Source organism: Neopsephotus bourkii, unplaced genomic scaffold (genome assembly GCF_033783945.1).
Source record: "Neopsephotus bourkii isolate Nb327-2 ecotype Australia unplaced genomic scaffold, CSIRO-AGI_Nbou_v1 NB_1139, whole genome shotgun sequence".
NCBI lineage: Eukaryota > Metazoa > Chordata > Aves > Psittaciformes > Psittacidae > Neopsephotus > Neopsephotus bourkii.
Window position 1 is genome coordinate 4,221,799 of NW_026901625.1, and position 25,980 is coordinate 4,247,778.

At 56.0% G+C, this 25,980-nt stretch overlaps 2 protein-coding genes across 3 annotated transcripts in view; one reads left to right on the forward strand and one right to left on the reverse strand.

The window, feature by feature from the left end:
* The window catches only part of CEPT1 (choline/ethanolamine phosphotransferase 1), a 31,196-nt gene extending 29,441 nt beyond the window's left edge, over window positions 1–1,755 (forward strand). For both annotated transcript variants that reach the window (XM_061363140.1, XM_061363139.1), the window contains 2 exons: window positions 10–135; window positions 835–1,755. In XM_061363140.1, the coding sequence (XP_061219124.1) occupies window positions 10–135; window positions 835–951 (243 nt within the window). In that variant the 3' untranslated portion in view covers window positions 952–1,755. The remainder of the gene's footprint in view (window positions 1–9; window positions 136–834) is intronic.
* Window positions 1,756–6,235: 4,480 nt separating this feature from the next.
* Window positions 6,236–17,214, reverse strand: DENND2D (DENN domain containing 2D). The gene is made up of 12 exons (XM_061363144.1): window positions 17,040–17,214; window positions 14,358–14,536; window positions 13,814–13,926; window positions 13,019–13,088; window positions 12,147–12,224; window positions 11,910–12,050; window positions 9,740–9,888; window positions 9,410–9,587; window positions 9,021–9,062; window positions 8,623–8,713; window positions 7,601–7,840; window positions 6,236–6,361 (listed from the first exon to the last, which is right to left on the reverse strand). Exons 1-12 carry the CDS (start codon window positions 17,092–17,094, stop codon window positions 6,300–6,302), a joined length of 1,398 nt encoding a protein of 465 aa, XP_061219128.1. The 5' UTR covers window positions 17,095–17,214; the 3' UTR covers window positions 6,236–6,299.
* Between the last annotated feature and the right edge of the window lie 8,766 nt (window positions 17,215–25,980).

The window sequence follows — 25,980 nt, forward strand, 5'->3', positions numbered from 1 at the left end:
TTAATGTAGGTTGCCCACATGACCAAAAGTGAGATGCACCTCTACGACACAGCATTCATAGGCCCAGCACTGTTGTTTCTTGACCAGTATTTTAACAGCTTTATTGACGAGTACCTTGTACTCTGGGTTGCTCTGGTAAGTACACGATTGTCATCAGTAACCACAAGCACTTGGGTGCTCTTCCACAAACCCTGTTTGCACTGCTTGAGCCTGCCTGACTCTAGAGGGTGATGGAAACCTTCTTTACTGAGTTCATTTTAAATAGAACTGATGCTAAGAGTTAAACGTGGTTGGTTTGGTGTATAATTCAAACAGTTGTAAAGCAATGTAGCAGATACTCAAGCTCTGAATAGGATGTTTTCAGAATTTGTGTTTGTGTCTGATTAGCAAGGGAATTTATTATGTGCAGGGAGTGTAGCTTGGCTGTGCCTTAAGCTCTTGGAGGCATGTCCATCTGTCATTACTAACAGCCCATTAGATAAAAATACCTGAAGTTAAGCTCATGTGTGCTTAGCAAGCACTCAACTGTTATCTACCAAAAGGCAGTGTTAACCTTTTAATAAACCAGTATGGTTATCCCCATTCAGAGCTAATGGGGCACTTCACAGTATCTGTATAGCCACTATAACTGTTCTCCCCTCTCTGACTCCAGAATTAAGCTTGTGTTCGTGTAAATCTGGAACCAAGCCCAGCATGCCTGGAAACTCTTTTCTTCCCGAGTGATTATTCCTATAGAGTTGGAGATTCACTTTGTGAAAAGAAGACCCCAGTGCTTTTATTCTGAAGGTGCCATGAAAACACAGACTTCAATGTGTCATTCTTTTCCCTTGGCAGATCTTTTCTCTCTTTGATTTGCTCCGATACTGTGTCAGTGTGTGCAATCAGATTGCTGCCCATCTGCACATCCACGTGTTCCGAATCAAGTCCTCCACACATTCTAACCACCATTAGGAAACGGGGAGTCACCAGAAGGAGAACTAAAGAAAGAGTTGGTTTTCTACATGAAAGGATGTGAAGAAACATAGGAGACTAAGGCAAAAAAAAAAAGCAGATAAGAACAAAGTAATTTATAATAATCAGTGTTGTATAACTTTTATTCTTTGTTATCAGTAACACTCCTTAACTAGTCTCCTGCCTGAGAGAGTGAATTCCAAGTACACCCTAGTCAACTCTACATGTAGTCAACTCTTGGTTCGAAGCCCAGGGAAGCATGCAGGGAGTAATGCTCTGTCTTTGTAATTACCTTGATTACAAACTAATCTATCTATGGTGAATGGATCCCCGACAACTGACGTTTCTAATGTAGTAGAATTACAGCTGCAATACGACTTGCTTTTAATTTTAATATTTCATCATCTCTTAGTGAAATACTTGTTTAGTGTCCACTTGAAATTTATTTACTAAAGACCTGAGCTGGTAAAACCAGAGATATCTCACTACTTGTGCAGCTGAAGCAGCTCTCAGGGCTTGAGTCCAGACTGAGGTGGTTCCTTTGCTTGTGCGTTGCTGGTTAAAGCGGTTTCTTGCTAAAGGACAACGTGTTGAACAGGGTTCCGCAAGTCAAGGGATGAGGAGTGCAAAATAGTGTGGTATCTTTGTCAATTTTATTTTTTTAAATAAACAGTATCTAAAAAGCCCACTTCCTGCTCAGTTTTCTTCAGTGGAAAGACTCAAATTTTACGGTTTACTTTTTTATGTATGGAACTTCGGCAAAATTTCCTTTCTGCTCTTAATAAATGAGACTTATGAGAGCAAGAGTTGTCTTCAGATGTGTGTGTTGCTCTGTCTTACTTGGAGTGATGAAGTACAACCCAGCCTGTTACTTAGCCTCTTTCTAATGCTTTTAGGTGTGTAGTGTTGTCATTCCAGGATCTCCAAGATCTGTGATGTAGTGCAGTAAGTTTGGGGTGGGCTTTCTTGCTGCTCTTTTAATACCATTTTAAGTGGGGTGAACTGAGCTAAGCAACTGATACCCATGTTGGTGGGGTTGTTCCAGTGCTTGCCATGTGTTGTGATGTGCCATGTGCGTTTGCCCATCCCTGGTAGTGTCCAAGGCCAGGTTGGATGGGGCTCGGAGCAAGCTGCTCTAGTGGAAGGTGTTCTTGCCCATGGCAGGGGGTTGGAACTGGATGAGCTTTAAGGTCCCTTCCAATTCAAACTATTCAGTGATTCTATGAACTGCATCAGGGGGGCTAAGTTAGATTTAATGGAGGGTTTAGTTGCACAGTAGTGAAGTGCTGCAGTATGTGCCACAGGCCCTGGCATTGAGGGGAACTTCAGCCCCTGAACAGAGTGCCTAGGCTCGCTGTACATGGCAAAGGGAATGTCTCCAGAGCAGGGTCTGCCATGGCTGTTGTGGGGCTGCTTGGGAGATGGTGGGGAATGCTATGTTGAAATCCTGGCCTTCTGAGCATGAAGCAGCTCAAGATGGTAAGATAATGCCCGTGTCTACTGGAAACCTAGAGCCACAGCAGTACCTGAAGACACCTGCATGTGTTTCTTCTTGGAGGGAATTAAGTGCAGCTTACTTAAAGTAATAAACCCCAACAGCAATAAATCAAAATCCCCCTTGGCCAGGAAGTGGTGATGTGTATTTCCTGTGATACACTAATAGTTGGAAAACGTGCTCAAGAAGTGAAAAGTCCATTTCTTCAGTGACTGGAGAGCTTTAAAGTCCTTTCTCCCACCTCCCTGGGCCAGTGCCCAGTGTCAGGCTGTCATTCCCAAGTTGTGTGCTTGCAGCTGTGTCCATAGGACTGCTTGTGCTAGAGAGCACAGCATGGCTTTGGTTCGGTTGCTGAAGTGTGTGTCTCTGTGAGGAAAGACCTGGGGCCCCTGGTTGAGATGTTGCAGGAAGAGGAAGTGAGATGCTGACCTTGTCAGCTGAGCTGCAGCGTGTGGATGTGCTCCGGTTTGGGATCTCTTTGGTTGGAAGAGTCTTGGTTCCTTCCTAAGGGCTGATACCAGTTCAGTGGGTGAGTTGGAGGTCATGTGTTGGGATTTGGGCACTGAGGAAAGGAGGAACATCCTCAGGATGAGGAGGAAATTAATGTACTTTTCCTTGCTTTCCCCTTAACTCCCAGGCACTTGCATGCTTGTGAGCAGCTATTTTATGGCCAGTGCAGCCAAGAGCTCTCTGGGGGACCTGACCCTATGGGTTTGTATTGGGGGTTCCCAAAGGCTCCCTGCCAGGCTGAAGCCTGAGGGAGGAGTTTGGTTCCTGCATCCTCACCACATACCTGCGGCACAGCTCTGAAGCATCCTGGAGCTGTGATGGTCCAAGTGCCTTGGTGCACACTGGAGATGCTCTCTCCAGGTGGCAGCTGCCTCTCCAGCATCACAGCTTCAGATAGACCTGGCATTCAGATTTAGCTTGAACTGCATTCAGCTGGGTGAAGGTTTGATTTGGATACTCCACAACCTCTGCTGTTGCCCTCCAAGCAGTGAGCAAGATGAATTCTACAAGGTGAAAAACCTGGAAGGATTTTAAGGTGCTGAGGGCCTGTCTCCCCTCCCACAAACCATTTGTGTCTCTTCATCAGCATGAAGTGGGTACAGAACTCCCTGGAGCGGGAGTGCTTCCTAGGGATGCAGACAAGGAGAGCCGTGCTCTTTGTCTCAAAGGTTTTAAGATGAAGCTGCTCCAGATGATGTGTCACCAATTCTTGGTGAAGGAAAGTCTTCATAGGGTTATCCAGAAGGAAACCTGTGTTCCCAAATGCATCCAAGGCTGAGCCTGTTGGTGTTCAGGCAATGCAATTGGACACCTTTCCCTGAGCTTTTTGCTACCTGGATGTTTGAATGGCCTCTGTGTTCAGCCAGCCAGGAAGGATCCTTGTTTCTATCCTCATGAAGTTCCAGTGCTATCAGGGAACAGTTACTGCTGTGGGTAGAGGCGTTCATACAATACCTATAATAAATAATGGCAGAAATGAACTTTACTCCTGGTGCTTGAACGTTACCGTGCTGTCTTGTTTGCTATCATAGGTTGTCTTCGATAGACTTGGAGAGCTGAGGCTCCCCGAGGGGTTGAGAAGGGAAGCAGAGGTTTTGTGGGCTCAGCCTGGCTTTTTGCCATGCTTTTTCACTTTCTGTTGCCTTCAGAAGATGCTTGGAAGGAGGAGCTTTTGCAAGAGCCTGTCGAGCTTCCAGGAAGGCCTGTGTCTGGGTGCACTCCCTTCAATGTAAACACAACCTGTGTGCTGTTAAAGCAGGTTTCCCCCTGAAACTCTCTAAAGGCAAGCTGCAAATTGCTACTTGGGGTTGGAGGGTTGCCTCTTCCAAGAACTGGTAAAGGAAGCTCCTTGCTTTGGCAAGCAGTTTCATGCAGGAGAGAGGCAGCTCAAGACACCTCAGGGCCTGTTTCTGTTTCATTTGAATGTTAGTCTTGTTTCTTACAAGTATATGTGGCTTCTTTCCTTCCTACTCTGCATGCACCAGGTACATCCAGTGCTGCTGTGCCCCCTCTTTGTGTTTGGAATGGCGTTGCAGAGATGTTTAATCATCTTCAGAGAGCAGGAGGTGAAGACTGCAGCTCTGTTCAGAGGTTAGAGCCAGGTGGGAAGTGATCTGAGGTAGGAGCTGTGTCTCTTTGTTGTCTTGGCACAATCTGATGGCACTTAGCAATACTGACTGCATTGGCTCTGCTGGGTTAAATATGCCCAGGGCTATTTGCTGGCACCCAGGCAGAGGCTGACACATGCCAAAACATGAACCTTATCTTCCAAGCAGGGCAGCTGCGTAGCAGGAATTGAACCACAGATGAGGAAGGATTCCTGTGCTGACTCCCTGTCCATGCCCAGGAGTTGTTTGCATGAGTGTGAGTTGGCCAATGCTATGCTGGGAACTATGTTAATGATTTAGGAGAATAAATGAGCACTTTGCAGTTCAGGGAAACAGGGAAACATTTCTTCTACTGCTTTACTGACTCTTGTAGATGCAGATCAAGTGTTAGACAAAGCTTCGCAGGGGGGGAATATGCTGTGAGTTCTGATGTGCTGCAGCGTGACCTGAGCCCTGGATGTGGTCCTGCTCCTGGCAAACAGCAGCTGAGTGTCCTCCAGTGTCTCTAGCAGCAAAGACCATCTCCCAGCAGGTTTGAGGGAGGCAGGCTGTGCTCAAAGGAAGGAAATGGGGTGTTTTGTTCAGCATCTGCCCCTTTACACGGTGTCTTCTTGACTGAACATAGGGAAGTGCACGCTTCTTGCAGTAGGCAGCCCGTCACCCTCTGGCATCAAAGGAAGGGCACTAAAGCTCCTGCCAGTTTGCATCAGTGAGGTGAGTAATGATAATATCAAGCTTCCTTTCAGTGTTCAGACCAACCCTTCAAACTTGCTGATCAGGAACCCCAGCCCTTGCTGGGGGAGGTATCTGGCCCTGGTTTGACTGGGAAGGAAACCCAGCTTCCCCTGCTGCAATATTTATTCCCTGGAAGAGTGCATTAGGAAAGGGGGAGAACCAGAGTTCAGCTTTAACTCAGCTGCAGGCATCGTTTCAGAGTCAGGGCTTCAATGAACTGTGGGGGGTTTAAAAGAAGTTGACATCAAAACCAGAAACAAGGAGGATGTTGATGTGTTTTACTGCTGGATTTAACAAATACTTCCTCCCCACTCGAAGCTGTTGATCAGCCATTTCCCTCTACTACAAAACACAGCCCTGTGGCCTTCACAGTTTGCTTATAGCACAAATAAATAACCTGCTGGAAAAGACTCTTTTTGTTTCTATAAAGAGCTAAACTGGGCTCTAAGTGGTCCCAGGCAGCTGCTGTAGAGGAAACCACCACAGCCGTTCCTGCTGCTGTTTAACAATGAGTGTATCTTGTTAGAAAATCCAATGAAACAGTTGTTCATAATAGAAACCTTGGAAGCTTGTCCCATAGGATGTTACTGATTTGCAAACCCTAGCTTTGTTTGCATGGGAAATAACACTATATCTACTCATCTTCTTCTCTAACAGCTACTCTACAGCCTTAGTTGTCCTGCAGCCAGCTCCATGACTTCCCTCAGTGCTGCCTGAGGTCCTGGTGGGTCCAAGTCTCTGCACAGGGCTGGGCACTGGCAAGAGCAGAGGAGTGAGCCCAGCCTGGTTGCTAGCTCTGTGCAAACAGAGTTTTCCAGTGCCATGATGCCCTGAGGAACAAAGAGAAAAGCTGGGAACTGGTGTTTGGTGCTGCCCAGACATCTCATGAGTCACAGATGGGTAGGAACTGGTGGACACATCCAGCAGAGGCCCCTTTGGATGGGGCAGAGTCTGTGCTGTGTGGTGGTGCTGCTGGCAGTGACCCTGCTCCAGGCTGGGCTTCAGGAATCCCTTCGGTGCTTCTTCTGTTCCTGGTACTCTGTTATCTTCCGCTGGAAATAGGCTGTGGATGAGGAGAGGTCGTCAGTGAGAGAGAGGTAAATGTTGGGCTGCACAGTGCTGGGAATGCAGGAGCCAAACTGCTGGGTGATGGACAACTGCAGGCAGGTGAGGACCCCAGGGAAATCCAGGATTGTTTCAGTTCCACCCCATCCCTCCCACCTACCCAAAATGGGCTTTATAATGCTGGGTTAGGCTAAGGTTTTAACCCACGTGTTCACTCCTGCTCAGTTTTTGTGTTTCCAGCCACCAAGGAAGAGAGAAAATTGTTCCTAGGGCAGTAGTCTAAAGGGTGATGTAGACTGGGAATATGATGAGAAAGCTGGGATTGGGCCATCCTTCTTTCCCAACTCCAGGCAGACCCAGATCCATGTCTGCCCAGGCAGCAGGAAGCCCCCAGCATCCTGGCCTGTACCAGCACCAGTGCAGCAGCAGGGCCAGGGCAGGGATTGTGCCCCTGCACTGGGCACTGGTGAGGCCGCACCTCGAATCCTGTGTTCAGCTCTGGGCCCCTCACTACAGGAGAGACCTTGAGGGGATGGAGCGGGGCCAGAGAAGGGCAGCGGAGCTGGGGCAGGGCCTGGAGCACAGTGTGATGGGGAAGGGCTGAGGGACCTGGGGGGTTCAGTGTGGAGAAGAGAAGGCTCAGGGGGGACCTGATGGCTGCCTCCAACTGCCTGAGAGGAGGATGGAGCCAGGAGGGGCTAGGCTCTGCTCCCAAGGAACAAGGGATGGGACAAGAGGAACCGGCCTCAACCCAAGGTAATGCCAGGATATCTCTGGCCACTGAGAGGTGTTCTGGGTGGCTTCCTTACCCATTTGCCCTCATCCTGTGCTGGGAGCAGGCTCAGCTCTGCCCAGTGCCCTGTAAATGCCCAGGAGGGGGGAAGAACCATCCCGGCTGTTCAGAGATGAATCAAGGGCTCACAGGCAGCACCATCAGGAGCCAGCTCCCAGCTGCTCCTGTGTCCAAGCCAAATCTTTGTGCTGCTACTGGCATGTTTGCCAAAACACTGTGCTCTGGGGAAGCCTGCCCCATCCCAGGCAAGCAACGAGACCTGACATGAGCCTAGGGATGGTTTTGATTGCTTCAGAAGGACAGAGAAACACAGACGTTGATGCTCACTGCCCTGAGCACCCCCAGCCTCCAGCTGCATCCCTCTCCATGCATGGAGCATCTCTTCCCCTTAACCAAGCTTTGCAGAGCTCACCCACCAGAGAGGGGAGGGCTGGGGGCTGTTACCTTCCTGGGGGATCCTGCTCTTTTCTGCTTCCTCAATAAACAGGGAGAACATGTTGGTCTTCACAAACTTCTTCACGAACTTGCGGCTGCTCCTGGAGGTGATGGCTTTGCAGAAGGCTCGCTCCTGGAAGGCTCCTGCTCCGCTCCTGCCCCACTTGATGTGCGAGGCGTAGTGCCCGACCGTCCGCACAAAGAAGTGCACAAAGGCCTCGGAGACGAGCGTGTTCACCTGCTCGGGTGCTGGAAGGGGACGCGGAGCACGAGAGGTGGGGATGGGACCTCAGAACGCACAAAGGACGGTCTCATTTTAACCTCTTGTGCTGGCATCCCAAGGAATCATAGAATAGTTAGGGTTGGAAAGGCCCTTAAGATCATCAAGTTCCAACCCCCCTGCCATGGGCAGGAACACCTCACACTAAACCATGGCACCCAAGGCTCTGTCCAACCTGGCCTTGAACACTGCCAGGGATGGAGCATTCACAACCTCCCTGGGCACCCATTCCAGTGCCTCAACACCCTTACAGTGAAGAACTTCCTCCTTAGATCCAATCTAAACTTCCCCTGTTTCAGTTTTAACCCATTACCCCTTGTCCTGTCACTACAGTCCCTAATGAAGAGTCCCTCCCCAGCATCCCTATAGCCCCCTTCAGATACTGGAAGCTGCTGTGAGGTCTCCACACGAATGATTTGCTTCAAACCGCCCTCTGCCACTAAGCCAAGCTGAGACCTTTTGCTAAGGGAGCACTGCCTCTTTGCTCTTTGCTTTCCAGGGTGGCAGCATCTTTGCAGGCCAAATATTGGCAAAAGCTGGGTTTATCAGCAGAATTAGGTGTTCCTGCTCTCGTGTTCCACAGGACAGGGCAAATGCCGAGGGATTTCCCTCCTGTGGCTGCATTTGGTTGCAAATTGGGGCAGAAACATCCCAGACACATCCCTTTAGGGATATAGTTTCACTGAGGACTCTGGCCATCTGCAGAGAGCAGCTTGTGTGTGTTTTACTGTACAGAAAGAGGCATCCTTACTGTGCACGTTGTTGTTGTTGTTGTGCCTGTTCAGAGACGTGAGCATCTCATTCTGCAGCTTGATGGGCAAGATCTCCTCCTCATCGCCAACCTGGAAGGCAAGGGGGCCATGAAGAACGTGGTACTGGTGGGAACCCAGCTGACATGGGCACAGGCAGTGGTTAGTGCAGCCCTGTTAGGTGATTATCACTGCATGGTGATGCTGGGAGTGGGATGTCCAACATGTGGACCATGCAAGTTGCAGTGGCCATAAGCATCCCTTCATGGGACATTCCCCCTGGATGGGTGACACTGAGGTATCTCTGCCCCCCACAATGTGAAAGCTGCTGGGAAGCTGGTACAGAGGGGCCCTTCCTAGAGCCCACCCCAGCCCCACTCCCTGCATGGGGGGTACCTACCGCCCGGAGGATCTTCCCTTCACAGAGGTCAATGATCAGAGCCTAGAAGAGAGCAGAGAAGACCAGGTTTAACCCTACCAAGGCATCCGGGCTTCCTCCCACCTGTAGCGTGTCTGCAGCCCATGAGGGTGGGATCAGTGCCTCTGATGCTAATAGCAGCTTCCCGATACCCAGGGTCAGGGTTGTAGGTCCTGAGGTGTCCGGCAGTGCCAAGGGGGATGTGGAGGCATTGCCAACAGGAGGGGACATGCAAGAAGCCCCAATCTCCAGCCTCCATTGATGGGAAAAGGGCACAACCAGAGCCTCCAGCCCTGGAGCCACCCCAACCCCAGGGTCACTGAGTACCCGATGGCTCCATCCGGATGTGTTCTCCTGCCTGGATCAAATACCTCCTCCATCGGCTGGTCCAGGACCCGCTCCAGGTGCCGCATCTGGATGCCGACCATGAAGGGCGTGGGGCAGCAGACGGTGTCGAGCAGGCACTCGGGTACCACGGGGATGTAGGTGTGAGCCCAGGTGAAGGGGTAGAGGAGAGCGGCCACGGCGTGGATGCACTGCGAGAGGATGCTGCGGGACAAGGAGCCATGGTGGTGGCATCATGAGAGGAAAGGGGATTTCAGCACTTTGGAGGGAGGATCCCAGCCCAAGCTCAGCTGCATCCTTCCCTCCTCCAAGGGTTTGAGTCGTGGCTTGGATTTTAAGGACCAGGTCAAGCTCACCTGAGCTCCTGTGCCAGGAAGATGAGCCGTCGCTCCAGCACGGCCGAGGCAAAGATGTGCAGGATGAGCTGGGGGCTGAGCTGCTGGAGCAGAGCCTGAAACTCCACGTGCTCCAGGTGGGCATCCACAGGCCGGGTGAGCTCAATGAGCTGCCAAGGGAGAGCCACCAAACCCTGGCTTAGGAGGTGATGTGGGAGCAATCAATGACCCAGAGCTTGAAGCAGCTTGGAATCATAGACCCACAGAGTGCTTTGGGTTGAAGGGACCTTAAAGCTCATCCAGCTTCAACCCCTTACCACGGGCAGGGACACCTTCCATGGGAGCAGCTTGCTCCAAGCCCCATCCAACCTTCCCTTGAGCACTGTATCCTTCTGCAAGGACCAAACCTCATCTTGTCCTGCTTGGGGATTTGGGCTGGGCAGCACTGGGGCTGCAGGGAGCCAGCAGCACTGTGGGATTCAGTTATTTGGGAGCTGGGTTTTTAACCAAAATGCCTCTTTCCCCAGTGCTCACAAGTCCCTGGTAGGAGGTGGGCAGGGATGCGCCCCCATCTCAGTGCTCATTGGCAGCAGCAGCTTCTAGGACAGGGCTATAAAGCCCACAAAGCATCCTCAGAAGCCTCTCTGGGGGCAGGACCGCTGATCCCTGGCTAGGGTGGCCCAAAGGTGCATGATGTAATGGCCATTGGCCGGTGGTTGGTTGGTCTGTGCTGAAGCTTTACCGCAGTCAGGTCTCCCAGAGCTGGGTGGAAGCTGTGCCCTGCTGCAGGCAGCCCATGGGTGGTGACCACTGAAGGGTTAACAGCAGCATCATCACACAGCCATGGCCCCTCTTCCCTCTGGGTACCAGGCAGCATCTCCCAGCGCTGGGCTCCCCAGCTCCTTTCCCGCACCAATCCTGCACCATCCCAGCCCTTTCCCTGTTATCCCCCTGATCTCCTGCACCCGCTCAGCCCCTGCCTGGAGCCCCAGAGCCCAGCTCTTTCGAAGAACTCCTTTACCCATCCTGCCTCCCGTTCCCCCCCAGCTGTGCTGGGCCCATGGCCAGAGCATTGAGCAACCTGCAGAGCCTTGCACAAGCCTTCCGGCATGGAGAAACCTCTTCAGTTTGATACCCGGCTCCCACATTGCCCTGCAGAGGAGGGATCTGGCTCTCAGACCCACCCCAGCAGGAGGCATCCCTGGGGGCTCAGCACCGGTGCCAGGGCAGATCCTCCTTGGTTTTACACCCTGGTTTTGCCCCAAGGAAAGGCTCTGCCTGTACGAGCCTGGGCTGTGTGGGGGCGAGAGGAGCCCCATGGGCACCGTGCTTGGATCTGCTGGGTTTGGTGCATCAGCTCCTCCAGCTCCAACCCCTGCCACGGGCAGGGACCCCTTCCACTGGAGCAGCTTGCTCCAAGCCCCTGTGTCCAACCTGGCCTTGAGCACTGCCAGGGATGGGGCAGCCACAGCTTCTCTGGGCACCCTGTGCCAGCGCCTCAGCACCCTCACAGGGAAGAGCTTCTGCCTAAGAGCTCAGCTCAGTCTCCCCTCGGGCAGGTTCAAGCCATTCCCCTTGCCCTGTCCCTACATCCCTTGTCCCAAGCCCCTCTCCAGGTTCCCTGCAGCCCCTTTAGGCACTGGAGCTGCTCTAAGGTCTCCCCTTCAGGAGCCTTCTCTTCTCCAGGCTGCCCCAGCCCAGCTCTCTCAGCCTGGCTCCAGAGCAGAGCTGCTCCAGCCCTCGCAGCATCTCCATGGCCTCCTCTGGCCTCGCTCCAACAGCTCCACGTCCCTCTTGTGCTGCTGCCCCAGAAGCTGCACCTGGGACATCCCAACCCCCCTCCCTGCTGCACCCAGACCTACAAACACCAGCTCATGAGCAGGATGCAGCCCCAGCACAAAGCACCCCACATAAAGGCTGTGCAAGCACCAATGTGTTAAATGGGGTCTGGGGAGGTTTTGTGCTGGCAGCTCCAGCTCAAGGCTGATGGAGCAGCAATGATGGGGCAGCATCACCTGTAGGTGGGCTCCATCCTCATCCTTGCTGCTTGCTGCTCTCCTCCTGGATCAGGAAGGATGCGGCACCCATATTCCCAGGGCATGAGGCCCCCAGCCTGCCCCACTGCACCCATGGGTTCTATGGGTGTGGAGGGTGCTCCCTATGTGGAAGCAGCCCAGGGACCCCCACCAACCTCCGTGCCTGACTCGGGGATGAAGCTTTTAATGGTGACGGTTTTCCCTGGCGCTGGGAAGGGCGATTCCCGCAGGCCCTGCATGAAGGGGTAAATCACTGCCATGGAGATCTGCCGCCTCTTCTCCACCTCATCCAGGATCTGCAGAGGGACGGGGAAGCCACCTGTGAAACCCTGCCAGGCAACAGGGAGGATGCTGGGGCCTCACCGTGCCCCATGGCACCACCGCATCCCTACCTTGGAGAAGAGCCCAAAGCAGCCCAGGCAGCTGATGATGCAGAAGACCTCAGGGAGGCGGACGCCACGGCCCGATGGCTGCAAAAGGATGGGGTAAGGGGTTTGAGCATCACCCAGCCCCACTGCACCGGCTCCATGCTCACCCATAACCCCCCCCCAGACTACCCAGTCACTCGCTGGGGGAGGTTCAGAGCTGGGGTTCATGGATGATGTTGGGGCTGGAAAGCAGAGGGTGCCTGGGAAGTGAGGTGCCAACGCCATTAATCACTTTGGGGTATTCCCAAACTCCACCTCCCATCCAGACACACATCCTCTGAGGCATCCTTGGGGCTAATCCCGCCCCCTGCTGAATTAGAGACCATGGGGATGAGGGCCCAGGCTTCTTTTCCCCTTTCCAACTGGGTTTATTCACTCTGTGAGCCTTCAGCCCTCAGGGCATCCGGTTCAAGGAGGCAGAGCTGAGCCCTGGACGCAGAAGGGGGAGGTTTCAGCAGGGAATGAAGGGTGGTGGCATCCAGCAGGTCACCAAGCGGCACTGCGTGGCTCTGTGGCTTTATGCCCGTGTTCAAGCAGGCTGTGCATCAATCAGAACATCTCCATCACAGCTCGCAGCCCCTGAGCTGGCCAAATCCAGCAGTCCAGAAGCAGCCTTTGGAACAGTGCTGAGGGCATCTGGAGGCGCATCCCCATCCTGATCTCAGGTGGGATTTGCAGCCATCCTGATGCTTGTCACCACCTTTGTCAAGGCAAGTGGCTTCCGAAGGCACCTCCCTGTACTTTGGGTATGGCAGAAGCATCGTGTCCCACCGTGGGCATGGGTGACAGGGCCACCGCTGGCCCAGCAATGGGTGTCTGGGCAGGGGGGTGCTCACCAGCAGCCGCCTGCAGTAGCCGATCTTTCTGCTGCCATCCACGTTGGTCAGGACGAAGGAAAAGGTCTCACTGCAAGGAGAGACAACACATGGGGATGGGGTGGGATGGAATGGAATGGGATCGGATGGGATGGGATGGAAAGGGATGAAATGAGATGAGATGAGATGGGGTGGGGTGGAATGGGATGGGATGGAAAGGGATGAGATGGGAAGGGGATGGATGGAAGGGGTGAGATGGGATGGGATGGATGAGATGGGATGGAATGGGATGGTGGGAGGGAGGTGGATGGGATGGAAAGGGATGAGATGGGAAGGGGATGGGATGGGATGGGGTGGGATGGGATGGAATGGGATGGGATGGAATGGGATGAGATGGGAAGGGATGGGATGGAAAGGGATGAGATGGGAAGGGGATGGAATGGGATGGGGATGGAATGGGATGGAAAGGGATGAGATGGGAAGGGCTAGGATGAAATGGAATGGGATGGGATGTAATGGGATGGGATGGGATGTAATGGGATGGGATGGAAAGGGATGAGATGGGAAGGGATGGGATAGGATGGAAAGGGATGGGGTGGAATGGGATGGAAAGGGATGGGATGGAATAGAATGGGATGGGATGTAATGGGATGGAAAGGGATGAGATGGGAAGGGGAAGGGATGGGATGGGATGGAATGGGAGGGAAAGGGATGAGATGGGAAGGGGATGGAATGGGATGGGGTGGAATGGGAAGGGGTGGCATGGGAAGTGACAGGACAGCTCCTCCAGCCCAGAGCCCACAGCGGGGTTGGTACCTGGTGAACTTGGTGACAGGGGCCCAGTTGTTGCCATCGGGGAAGCAGAAGAGGGGGATGGCCTGCAGGAGCCGCTCCTCCTCCTCCTTCTGGCCCTTCAGCAAGTTCTCACGCTGCAATGAAGCGATGCCAAGAGTCAGGGTGATGGAGGGTGCCCACAGCCCCAGGGCATGGGGTAGGTGTGTTGCAAAGCAAACCCTGGCTCAGACCGAAGCAGAAGATGCTGCACATCCCTGTGTATCTCCCCAGAGTCCAGTTTCTGCCTCTTTCCCCCTATGTATTATGGGACACAACAGAGGCACTCAGGGACCACTCTCCAAACAGGGTTCTCCTCCTGCGCCACTTCCCCAAGGTGGGATTTTCCCCCTTTCTGGGACAGGGATTCATGGAGCATCCCTGGGATTATTGCCCTGGGGTTTGGGAGCCTGGAGCTTGGACCAGGCAGGCAAAGCCCTCAAGGGCTCCTTCTCTGTTCTCCACCCCTGGCTCTTGCGATGGAGAAAACTCATTGGGAAACTCATCCTGGGAAGAGGGGACTACGCACCTTGGGGAACTGGTAGGTTATCTTGGGCTCATAGCGCCCATCCGGCATCTTCTTCAGGGACACCACCACCAGGTACTCAAAGAAGAACTGGCCAGCAGAATAGAGGAGAGGGCTCCGCTCCCCAGCCTTCCCCTGTGGCACCCGTGAGGGGTTCTCTGCAGCAGGAGCCTCCTCTTTGCCTGGACACGGGTAGGAAAGAGGAATGGGTTTTATGAGGCCTTGGGGGAAACCCAAAGACGCATGGGATGCCCCCATCCCTCCTTTGCTCCATCCCAGTGAGGGACTCCCAAAGCAGAGCCAGAGGTGGGATGGGGGAGAGCAGAGGTGTGGGAATGCTTTCCCAGCAGGTAACTTTATTCCCTTAGGGAAAACAACCCCAGCAAGCAAACAGCATGGATCTTGTCTGAGCACCTCCAAAGGCTGCAGTGTAAATGAATCCCAACCTCTCCCTGCTGCACCTCTTCAGTCCTGGGAACTGCTCATTGTAAATGAGCTCCTTGAGGGTTTTCCCTAAACCACAGCTCCCAAAGCAAAGATTCCCTGGGAAGCATCAGCTGCCATAACCTGAAAAACAAGGCAAGGAGCCCGGGCTGACATCTCCAATGGATGATGATGGTGGGGCTGGGAAGGAGCTGAGTTAAAGGCCATGGCACAGCCCTTCCCTCTCCCAGCAGCTTCTGACTCTGAATTCCCAGTTCCTGGCATCAAAATGGTCCCGGACTTGGTCTCATCTCTGATAACAGTGGGAGCTGCAACAGAAAAGCTGGAGCTGCTCCTAGAACAGGCAGGAACACAAACGTGTGGCTGGATGGGATATCTGACCCCTGTGATTTACCCCTGCATCCCGCAGTTTGGTCCTGGGCTCCTCTGGTTGTGCCACAGCTCAGCAGGGCCATGGCCATCGTCCATCCTCCTCCTCCCTGCTGCATGACACCCGTCTGTGCATCCCTCCAGCTCTGCAGCCACCTCCTTTCACCTGGAATCACCTTTCCAGCCTTTGCTCCAGGTCATCAGGAGCCGATGGGAGATGAAACCTCATCCAAGGTGACACGGTCCCATCACAGATGTCCCTTCCCAGCTTGTGATGGGGACATGCACGAAGCCACCCCTGCATCTACCCTGAGGCTGCTCCATCTCTGCATACAAAGTCCTTCCTCTCGGCATGGTGAGAGTCATCCCAAAGAGATCCCTTTGCAGCAGGAGCATCCCGAGGATGAGACCCGGCTGTGGACACCTCTGCTTTGTCCTTGGTGGGGATCACCAAGGTGCTCCAGGCCAGGGATGAAGGGTTGATAGGATGCTCTTTGCTTCTCCAGCTCCTCCTTGGAATGCTCCAGCAGTGGCTTCAGTCCAACCTCCCTACGGGGCTGGGGCAGGAGGTTGTTGCTGGTGGACCACAGGGAACCAGGCTGTGCAGTGAGGAGGGCTGCTGATGTCCCCCATCCTTGCTGGATACCGGATGGTTTCCCATGGGAGATTGTCAGGGAAAGGTGAAAGCTCGGTTAAATCCTGCCTATCCAGTCCCATATTGCATTCCAGGGAATGCAGGAGGTGCTCTCAAGGAAGGGCTGGATTTGCATCTCATCCATAGGCTTTCCAAAGAGCCGCTCCGGGGAGGCTGGTGACAGCGGGTGCAGGTCTGCCTCTCCCAGTGACCCAATGGCCTGTCCAAAGCACATCCACTGTGGTGGGACATGCCCAGAGTGTGGGTTCTGGTTGCAGAGCCCTCACTGGCAGAGCCTGAACCCCCTAAACCCACAACAGCCATCCCTGGGCTGGAAGGGGCGCTCTGGGGGCCATGCAGACGGGTTTAACGCAGCATCAGAGGACTCAGCATGCCCCAAGTGGCACCGGGGCTGGTGGTAAAAGACATCCTGCTGCACAAGCAGCTTCCTCAGCCAGAGCCGGGGGTGCTTATCGAGGGCTGTGCTCCGATGTGGCACAACCCAACGCGGCACGATGGGTTTGGGGTGGGGGGGAACACGGACTCTGCTGCCCGTGCTTGCAGCACCCATTCTGCCCCAGCAGGGAGGAAATGGCTTTTCCTTATCAATCCTTTCCTGATGAGCTCGGAAAAGCCTCTCTGGCACCCAGAGCGAGAGGCAGCCAGCACGGAACGGACCCAAAAAGGGGGGAACTGCAGGGAGCGCCCCAACCCTCAGGTTGTCCCATCCGGTAGCTCGGGAAAGCTCCCAAATCCCAAAGGGCCGATCCCTGTGCTGTCCTCTGAAAGCCCCGCAGCACCGACCCGTCGTGGGGCACCGTGTGCCCGCGGATGCCCTCTGTCCTCCGGCACGTCCTGGCACTCGGCTGGATGCGATGATAGGGAACCGGTGGGGCTGGCTCTGGGAGCGGGGATCCCCACCTGGGGGGGTCCCAGGGGATGGGGGCAGCTCCTGCGCTATGGGGCGCACTGGGTTAAACCCCTGGGGACAGAGCAAGCCCCGGGGCGGGCAGCCCGAGCTGCGCTCTGCAGAGTGAGCGTGCACGGGCAGGACCGAGCCGATGCCGGTCTCTGGGTACCGTCGGTCGCACCCGACGTGGCCCGGGGAAAGTCTCCGCTCCGCCGGCAGCCGGGCTCCGGCACCACCACGAACACCGGTACCAGCACCGGTACCAGCACCGATACCAGCACCGGCATCTCCCGGAGCCCGGTCCCCGGCGTCCCCTCCCGACCCTCACCTCTGCGGCCGGAGCGCCGCAGGCTCCGTCGGAAGAAGCTGCCGATGGAAGCCATGGTGGCCGCGGTGCAGAGCGGCCCCGGTGCGGCCCCGGTGTGGCCCCGGTGTGGCCCCGGTGCGGAGCAGCGCGGGCCGGCGGGGAGGGCTCGGCTTCCGCCCGGCCGCGCTTTCGCTTTCCCGGGGGAGGAGGGACGGGACGGGGCGGAGAGGAGCGGGGAGGAGAGGAGGAGCGGGGGGAGCCGGGCAGCACCTGGCACCGGGAGCCCGCCCAGGCCTCTGGTGGGGTCCCGGGAGCGCCGGGCACCGAGAGCCCCCGGGCATGGAGGTCCCGGAGGCACCGGGAATGGGGGAGCTGGGAGCACCGCTGGGTACGAGGATGAAGGGAGGAAGCGGGCATGGGGCAACCGAGAGAACTGGGAATGGGGAGATCGGGAGCACCTGGCACGGGGGATCCCGGGAGGGACCTGGATACGGGGGTCCCGGGGACACCGGGAATGAGGGAGATAAGCATCAGGCCTGAGCATCCCAGTGGGGAGCCTGGGGAAGGATACAGGGCACTTCTGGACAGAGTAAGGGACCCTGGAGATGAGGGGTGCCCTCACCCTGCACCAGGGGGGACAAGTGGTCCCAAACATCCAGCAGCCCTGCCTGAGCCCTGCTCTGGCCTCCCTACCTACTCCAAGCCCTTCTCCCACTGGGAACACAGGGATGGTGCCCAGAATCATCCCGAGGAGGTTTGGGGTCTCCCGTAGTGCAATGTGATGGGGAGTCAGCCCGATGCTTTCACTTCCATGGCCTGGGAGCTTGTCCTGACTCCACTTGGGAATGCCGGCCGGGTTGCACTGGTGTTTCTTCATCAGACAGAGATTTATTGCCCATATCAGAGTGACTCAGAGGTGCCAGCTCCGGGGCTGGAGGCCAGTTGCCATCTGACTCTGTTACAGGGACAGCAGCTCCTTAGTGCTGTGACAGTGTTCTCCCTGGCCCGGGCATGCAGCTGGGTGCCTGTGGACCTGCTCGGCTTTGCTGGGTGCTTTTACTGCTCCAGACCCACCAACGAGGGAAGACTTGGAAACCAGGGATCTCCTTTCCCCATCCCACACCCCTCATAGCTCCCCTGCTGCCTTTAGGCTTATGCAGTAACAAAGCACAGAGCTATTGGTTATGAGGCCCTTAGGTGCGATGAGCTGAGCGCAGTTCTCAGCCTTAGTGCCAGAGTGGGGCTGTTTGCAGGTGTAAGACCAGGTTTCCCCCACCGAACACCCTCCTTTCTTCCTTTACAACAGCTCCCAGCCCCTTTCCTGCTCTTCCCTTCCCCGAGCGTGGGCTGGAGCTCAAGGAGGGATTTGCCAGCTCACAGAGGGGGTGGATGCTTTCGAAACCTACCCCGGCCAGGACGCTGCAGCCTCCTTGGGGTTATCAGGGAGCTGCTGGTCCGGGGTAGGTTCTGCCTGATCTTGAATGGGTGGAGGAGCACCCGCGCTTCCCGCAGGAGAGGGCAGCGGCTTTGTTTGCGCTGAGGGCTTGCTCTCGGCAGAAATTTCCTCTTGGCACAAAGGGGAGATCAAAAGTTGGGGGTTTTCCCGCTGGATTTTGGAGGAAAATCCCGTTTTTTCCTGGAAGCCGGAGCCACTTCGGGAACGCGGCCGCTGCCCCCAGCGCAGAGAAATCCCCGCATTCCTTGATTTTGTTCCCTATACACACAAATCTTTTCAGCTTTCTCTCTTCAAGGCAAGTCCCTGCCTGCGATCCCGCCTCGATAACGCCTTCACTCCGCAGTGTTCCCAGCTCCGAACCCCCCCCGTTCCCAAGGGAACACTGCCCCTTTGTGCCCATGGCCCCAATCCAGCTAACCTTGAGGTCGCGCTCTTGAACATCCCCACTGAAAGCTCCTTTCTGTGGGAAGGCGGCCGCCCACCGGGACAACAAACGGGATCATTGTGGGATCCCCGCTGCGCCGTCCCCAGTGCCAAAGTTGTTTCACTTCCCTAAACCAGCCCCGGGGAGTTTTGTGTTGGATTCTCAGCCCCGGAGCTGATGAAAACACGCTGGGATCCAGCTGGAATCCGTTCGGCTTCCAAACGCCCCGCGATCGGGTAACACCGTTGTAAGCATCCCATGGGACGGGAGCGACCTCACTGCTTGCGCTGCAGCTCCTCAGCCTCCTCCTCCTCTTGAGGCTCAGCTTGCTGCCCCTTGCCTCATCCCGGTGCATCCTCACCCTTTCCTCATCCCCTCGCTGAGTGCTGTGTTTTGGGGGGGGGCATCAGGATGCTGGAGAAGCTCAAGCACATGGAATGCGAGGGGGTTTTATTATGCCCATCACAGCCAAGCTGGGATTGGGACTTGGAGATGGGAGCTCAGGTTTGGCTGCAGCATCCCTAGCAGGGAGGTCCCGAGGGTGATGATGGATGTCCGACCCCTCTCCCTGGGCTGGGGACCCCAATGTCTCCAGCCTTTCCCAGCCAGGGAGTTTCTCCCACTGGATGGCAGCATTAGAGCAAGGAACCATCTCCAGGAGCCCTTGTGGGAGAGGGGACCTTGCTCCAAAGGGACCTTTGTCTCTGGTTATCTGGCTCCTGGGGGGTTTGGTCATGGGCTCAGGACGTGCAGGTTCAGTTCATTTGTGTTCGCACGCTTCCTGCCACTGATGCTTCACTCACTGCCCTGTTTGGTGCTCGCTGATCACCCCCAGCTCCCCTAAACGGGGTGGCCTCTGCTTGCTCCTCTTATGATGCTTTGTGGGTGTAGGGGGATCTGTTAGAGCAGGGGGGGCTGAGAGCCAGCTGGGACCCTCTGGTGTCAACCTGGGCAAGGAGGAGAGATGTCAGCCCTCATGGGACACCGATACCATGGCTTCTTAGCACAGCGCATCCCCATTCCCCAGAGCCCCTCGTGCTGCAGTTGCTGGGGTGCAGAGAGCCCCGAGGCAAAGGCACAGACCTCCAGGATGGGACATTTCTGCATCACAGAAAGCTTTAGGGACCATTTCTTGCATGGGGGCTGCACAATGCCTGGGGAGTAGAAAACACAGCTCATGCAGGCACTTCTCCTTGCACCCAATGGTTTGAACTCCAAGTATTTCGTTCACCTTTGGAGGTGGTGTTTGCAGAGGGGCTCTGCTCAGGCAGTGCTGGGTGGGCAGAGAGGGTTGGTGCGGAGCTGCAGCCCCCTTGCACATCCAGTGCAGGGAAACTGCTCCTTTCTGAGGCTGTTTAATGGTCAGGAGGTGCAAAGACATCTCAGTTTACAGGCTGGGGTGGGCTGGCATCGCTGTTTGCAAGCAGGAATCCATAGATAGAAAGGGTCGAGGCGCAGAGCCCAGCCTCAGGTGTAGGATGGGATCTTCCCCAGTCCCTCCTGCACTGAGCAGTGACTTGCCCTGGGTTCGAGTGCCAGCTCGGGGCCATTCCATCCTTGGGGCTGTGTTTCAGGGTCAATCTCCTGCACCATGCAAAGGCTATGGTTGGTTTTCCATGGGGATGTGCCTGGGTTTAGCCCCAGGTACTTGCTGCCCCTTTTCCTGCTCAGCTCCAAGGGCTTCTCCCTCCTTGTTGGCCCTGGTGCTGAATTAACCCTCAGCTGAGCTTGGCAAACTCATGGCACGTGTGGAGGCACCAGGGTCCAACCTCCTGGGGGGGTTTGGTAACGTCCTGGCCAATCTGAAAGCATCCTGGTTCACGGAGGTGCCAGCGCCAGCGGTACTGGGAGCACTGGGATAACGGTGGCCTGTCCCTGGGGAGCACGGGATGAGGATGGAAAGGGCTGAAGCAGCCAATGGGGAGCTAAACCTTGGAGGGAAGTGGGGATTTTCCAAGCTGGAGAAGGAATGGAACTCGGGAGCATGGGGTGGGCACCCACGTGAGTGTGGGGGTCCCATGCCCACAGTGATGACCCCAGAGCTTGCCCCATCTCCTCCAAAGGACAAGAAGTGTTTAGATCTCAGTGCAGTGCCCAGGAGGTTCCAGGGTGGCAAAAGCCCCCCCAGAAGTTACCCTGCAAACCATGACCCCCCCTGCTCTGAGCTGGGTAGGATTTGCTAATCTCCAGGCATTGTTGGCACTCACAACAATGATTTATTGCATGTTTTGCCACAGCAAGTACTTTCCGAAAGGCCAAGCTAAGTTTACACCGGAGCTGCCGGGATCAGATAACCGCTGCCTGGCTGCTCCCTCCGTCCCCGTCCCTCCTTGCTTGCAAAAGGACATCCTGACCCCAGGAGGACTTCATCCTCTCCCATGTCCTGCAAGGGAAAGGCAACCACAGGCCACGAGCAGCATTGAGGGGGTGCCCCCTCCTGCAGGCAATGGGGTGGGATGTGGGTCCTGGCCTGGCCTGCAGGGAGATGAGAGCCCCAGGTCACCCTGCCAGGGGCAGCAAACACCGGGTGCTGGTGCCCGGCCTGGCCGTGGCCACCTCGCCGGGGGTGTTAAATTCAAGCAGCTTCTCGCCTTTGGTGGCAGCCAGGGCTGGGTGCCCTGCACGTCCCGGGGCATTCCTGCAGTGTTCCAGCAGCCCCTGAGATCCCCAAGGGCTTTACAGGTGCCGGGTAGGAAGGATGCCTCCGGCCACCATCTCCCAATGGGATCCCAGGGCATCTCCAGGCTGTGGGTCCCTCCTTCCAGCTTGCTGTTTGCCAGGGAAGTGCTCCTGTCTCCTAAGGGTCACTTGGGATCCCCCCCTGCCCTCTCTGCCACCCTTGTCCCCAGATCCTGCCACATCCTCACCCCAAGGAGGTGGGAATGAGCCCGGCACATGCAATAGCCACCACCAGCCTCAACTCTGGCCATTGCTGGCCCTCGGGCACGGTAGGCTGGAGGTAGTGGCCTTCCCTGCAGGAGTGTCCCTCCTGCCTTAGAATCATGGAATCAACCAGGTGGGAAAAGCCCTTTAATCCCATCCAGTCCAACCATTCCCCATCAGTGCCAAGGCCACCCCTAACCCATGGCACTGAGGATGTGTGAACACTTGCAGGGACGGTGCCTGCAGCCCTGCCCTGGGCAGCCTGTTCCAATGCCTGAGCACCCTCTGGGGCAGGAATTGTTCCTCAGCTCCATCTAAACCTGCCCTGGTGCAGCTTGAGGCCGGTTCCTCTTGCCCCATCCCTTGTTCCTTGGGAGCAGGGACTGATCCACATGGACCAGGAGGATGGGGTTGGAGCATCCTCTTCCACAGTGGTTTCCTTGCCTGTCATTCGGTCAAGAGATCAAACCCCATTTGTTCTCTGAAGCCCATGTGCTGGTTCAGCTGCTCTGGAAGTGCTTTGGAGTGATGCTTCCTCCAGGGAAGATACAGGGCTGCCACTGTGCTGAGTGGGCACAGTAGAGGTGAGGCAGGGCAGGGAGTAGCACCCCGGTGCCCTGCCCACAGCAGCAGGCATCCTTAAGCACATCTGGGCCACATCTGGCTCTGGGTACAGCAGGGACCTAAGGACCAGTGGCGGAGGGAACAGCATCTTCCCAAAGCTTGGCGCAGGATGCAGGGCCAGGCTGATGGAATGTCCCCGTGATGCTCCCTGGTGGCTGTAGAGAAAGGGTGCACCCCCGAACTGCTTTGTCTTCCCAGTTTCCTGGCCCCTGGAGGGACTCCCTGGGACCTGGGGATGGCGCAGCCCCTCTCATAGCCCCTCCAATCCAACCAAATCTCCCAGGGACACAGTAGGGAGGCTCCCAAACAAAAGGCACTTGCGTTAGAAAGGGACGTGGGATGGGTCCGGCCTATGGTGTCCCATCAAGGAAGCAGATCCCGTCTCCTCCAGAGCATCCTGTAAAGGACCAGCCCTCCTCAAACCCCTCAGGCAGGGCAGGGCGCAGGGTGCCAGGCACCACCACGGCTTGGGAATGTCCGTGGGATATCGGCTGCCCCATCCGAAGCACGCCTGGTCCCAGAGGCACCGGGGATGGAGGGGTCTGGTCCCGGTCTGCTTGGATGCTTTGAGGCTGTGGCTGCTGTGGTGATGGAGCATGGCAGTGTCCGGCTGGGAGTCAATAGGAGGTGGGGAGGAGGATGCAGATAGAGGGGATGGGGAGAGCAGAGGGAGGGGAAGAGCCAGGTGAAAGCATTGGAGGCAAAGGAGGGAGGGTGTGGATGTGAGAAGATAAAGGAGGAGCTGGGAGAGGAACTGGAGATAACAGCATCAATGTTGGTCCTGCAGGAGGGACTGGAGAGGAGCAGCAGAGCAATGGTTTTGAGGACATTTAATGGTCCTCCCGTCCCTGATGCAGGTAAGGGGATGCTGAAGTCAAGTGGCACCAGGAGGCTGTGCCTGGGGATGTAAAGGGCCACCAGCACAGTGAACCCTGACGGGGGTTTTAGTGCCTTGAAGTCCTCATATCAGGGCTAGACCCCCTCCTAGGGACCAGCTGGCACTGCCTGGGCCCGTGTGCATGGTGAGGCCCTGAGGGGTGATGGTTGCCCTTGTGCAGTGGGAAGCAACCACCCGGGCTCCCTGCTGATAGCAGATGCCAAAGAAATCCAGTGCTGGTGCTGGTGGAGCCTGGGGCTGTGCGGTTTCCCCCCAGTTTCTCTCACAGAGCATCCCAGCTCGCCAGTGTTCAGGCACTGGCTGCATCCCCTGGGTACCATGTCCTGCATGGAACGGCCAAACGTGGGTTGTGACACTGGAACTTTCTGAGCTTATAGAGCAGGAGGGAAACCCCAAGCTGCTGCTTCAGCCTTTCCCTGCTGCAGAGCAGGACCAGGCTTTGCCAGAGCCCTGTTGGCATCCCCAGCCCTTGGTAGAGGTGATCCCAGTCGGGATGAGGGCACTGGGGCTGGTGCAGGCTCTGTGCTTGCTGTCCTAGGTAAGGTCCTGCAAACGGGAGGCAGAGCAATGCGTGGGGCTTGGCATCGCTGCTGGGCACTGGGGACACAGGAGAGGGCTGAGGCAGTGCCATGGTGTGTGAGAGCTGCTGGCCCATCACGTCCCATCCTGGCTGGTGCTGGGTGCAGATGCTGGAGGTCCCCGCTCCTGCCCTGCTCGGAGGCTGGTTCCAAGGATGCTGCTCCATCTTGTGCCATGGCCACCATGTGTGATGGCCCCATGGAGGGATCTCTTTGGCTGGGAGCAGGGGGTGATCCACTCCATGATGGGTTACCAGGGCACTGACTTCCCTGGCTCAGCTCCCAGTGAGGCACTGGGCAAAACTGGGGCATCCCAATAATTCCTGTGCTTCCCTTGCAGCCTGGAGGTGAATTATCCCATCACAGCTCCAGAATAACACCCCAAAGAGGCCACTGGTTCAGGGTGTTTGTATCCACATGTCCTGCCCTCATCCTGCAGCTCCCGATCCCACCAGGTAGGTGGGAGGTTGAGGCACCCATGGTGCTGCTGATGAGCTGATGCTGGGGGACCTGGTGGTGGGTGACCCTATTGCTCACCCTGAATGATCATAGAACCAGAGAATCATTTTGATTAGAAAAGACCCATAAAATGGCTGAGTCCAACCATAAACCTGGTGCTGCCAAATCCACCACTAAACCATGCCCTTAAACACCTCATTTAAGTGTCTTTTAAATGCCTTTGGGGATGGTGACCCCACCACACCCCTGGGCAGCCTGTTCTAGGGCTGGGCAACCCTTTTGCTGAAGAAAGATTATCAGTGACTCGAATCAGGCTATGGTGATGCTGAGTGCTGGTGGTGTGAGCTGATGTGCGGCCAAAGGCAGGGATAACTGGAGTGTGTGGCTGGGCACCGTGAACCCAACTTCTGTGCATGGTAAGGGATGGAATCATGGAATGGGTTGGGTTGGAAAAGGACCTTAAAGCTCCTCCAGCTCCAACCCCTGCCACGGGCAGGGACCCCTTCCACTGGAGCAGCTTGCTCCAAGCCCCTGTGTCCAACCTGGCCTTGAGCACTGCCAGGGATGGGGCAGCCACAGCTTCTCTGGGCACCCTGTGCCAGCGCCTCAGCACCCTCACAGGGAAGAGCTTCTGCCTTAGATCCAACCTGAACTTGCCCTGTTTCAGTCTGAATCCATCACCCCTTGTCCCATCACTACAGTCCCTGATAAAGAGCCCCTTCCTGGCATCCAACAGGATGCCTCTCAGGACCTCGGAGCCACTGCTGCTGTCTTCTCACTGATGTCTTTTTATCACCTGGCTGTGTTTCCTAGGCCAGACAAGGCCATTCCAAAGCAATAACTGCTTAACCCCCCTGCACCAAGGTGGGAGAGGGCTCGAGCCCCAGCTTGGCCCCAGCAGCCCCTGCCTGGAGCCATTGCTTTGGGGTGAAGTAAGCGTCCGCTTGCGTGCACTGCACTGAGTGGAAAGCTTCTGACGTCCCAGCCCAGCTGCTGCCGGCCCAGCCTTGACTCAGCAGGCTGGGAATACCGCGGTGACACAGGGAGTGCTGCTGGAGCCCTGACGTGTGCTTCCCATCCCACCTCCCCTGCTTGCATCTTCCCATCTTGACCTATCCCCCCTGGCCAGGGGACAGGCAAGGGCAGGAGCAGGGGGGAGCAGCTGAAAGGAAGGGATGGCCCCACACAGGAACCGGCTCCAGCTTCATCAGTGACCAGCAGCAATACCATAGAATCATTGAAGGGGTTGGGTTGGAAAGGACCCCAGGGTCATCCCACTCCAACTCAAGCTCCAAGCCCCTGTGTCCAACCTGGCCTTGAGCACTGCCAGGGATGGGGCAGCCACAGCTTCTCTGGGCACCCTGTGCCAGCGCCTCAGCACCCTCACAGGGAAGAGCTTCTGCCTTAGATCCAACCTGCACTGCCCCTGTTTAAGCTTGAACCCATTCCCCCCTTGTCCTGTTGTGACGGTCCCTAAAGGGGATGTGTGATAATGCCATGGGGACCGCTTTGGCTGGCAGCCTCTAAAGGGGTTTGGGAGCCTTCTTCCTGCTGAAATCCAGGGGGTTTGGGGAATTCTCCTGGCCATTTGTGGTGTCTTCCATGGACTCACTGTCCACATGATGTGTGCAGGGCTGGAT

Bases quoted from the DNA above. Each gene is read 5' to 3' on its own strand.
- DENND2D (XM_061363144.1), bottom strand. From the start codon at position 17,094: ATGGCTTCCATCGGCAGCTTCTTCCGACGGAGCCTGCGGCGCTCCGGC. The intron at 13,927-14,357 runs GTGCGTAGTCCC...GCTTCATTGCAG, and splicing joins TAACCTACCAGTTCCCCAAG to CGTGAGAACTTGCTGAAGGG. The intron at 13,089-13,813 runs GTACCAACCCCG...CTCTCCTTGCAG, and splicing joins CCTGTCACCAAGTTCACCAG to TGAGACCTTTTCCTTCGTCC.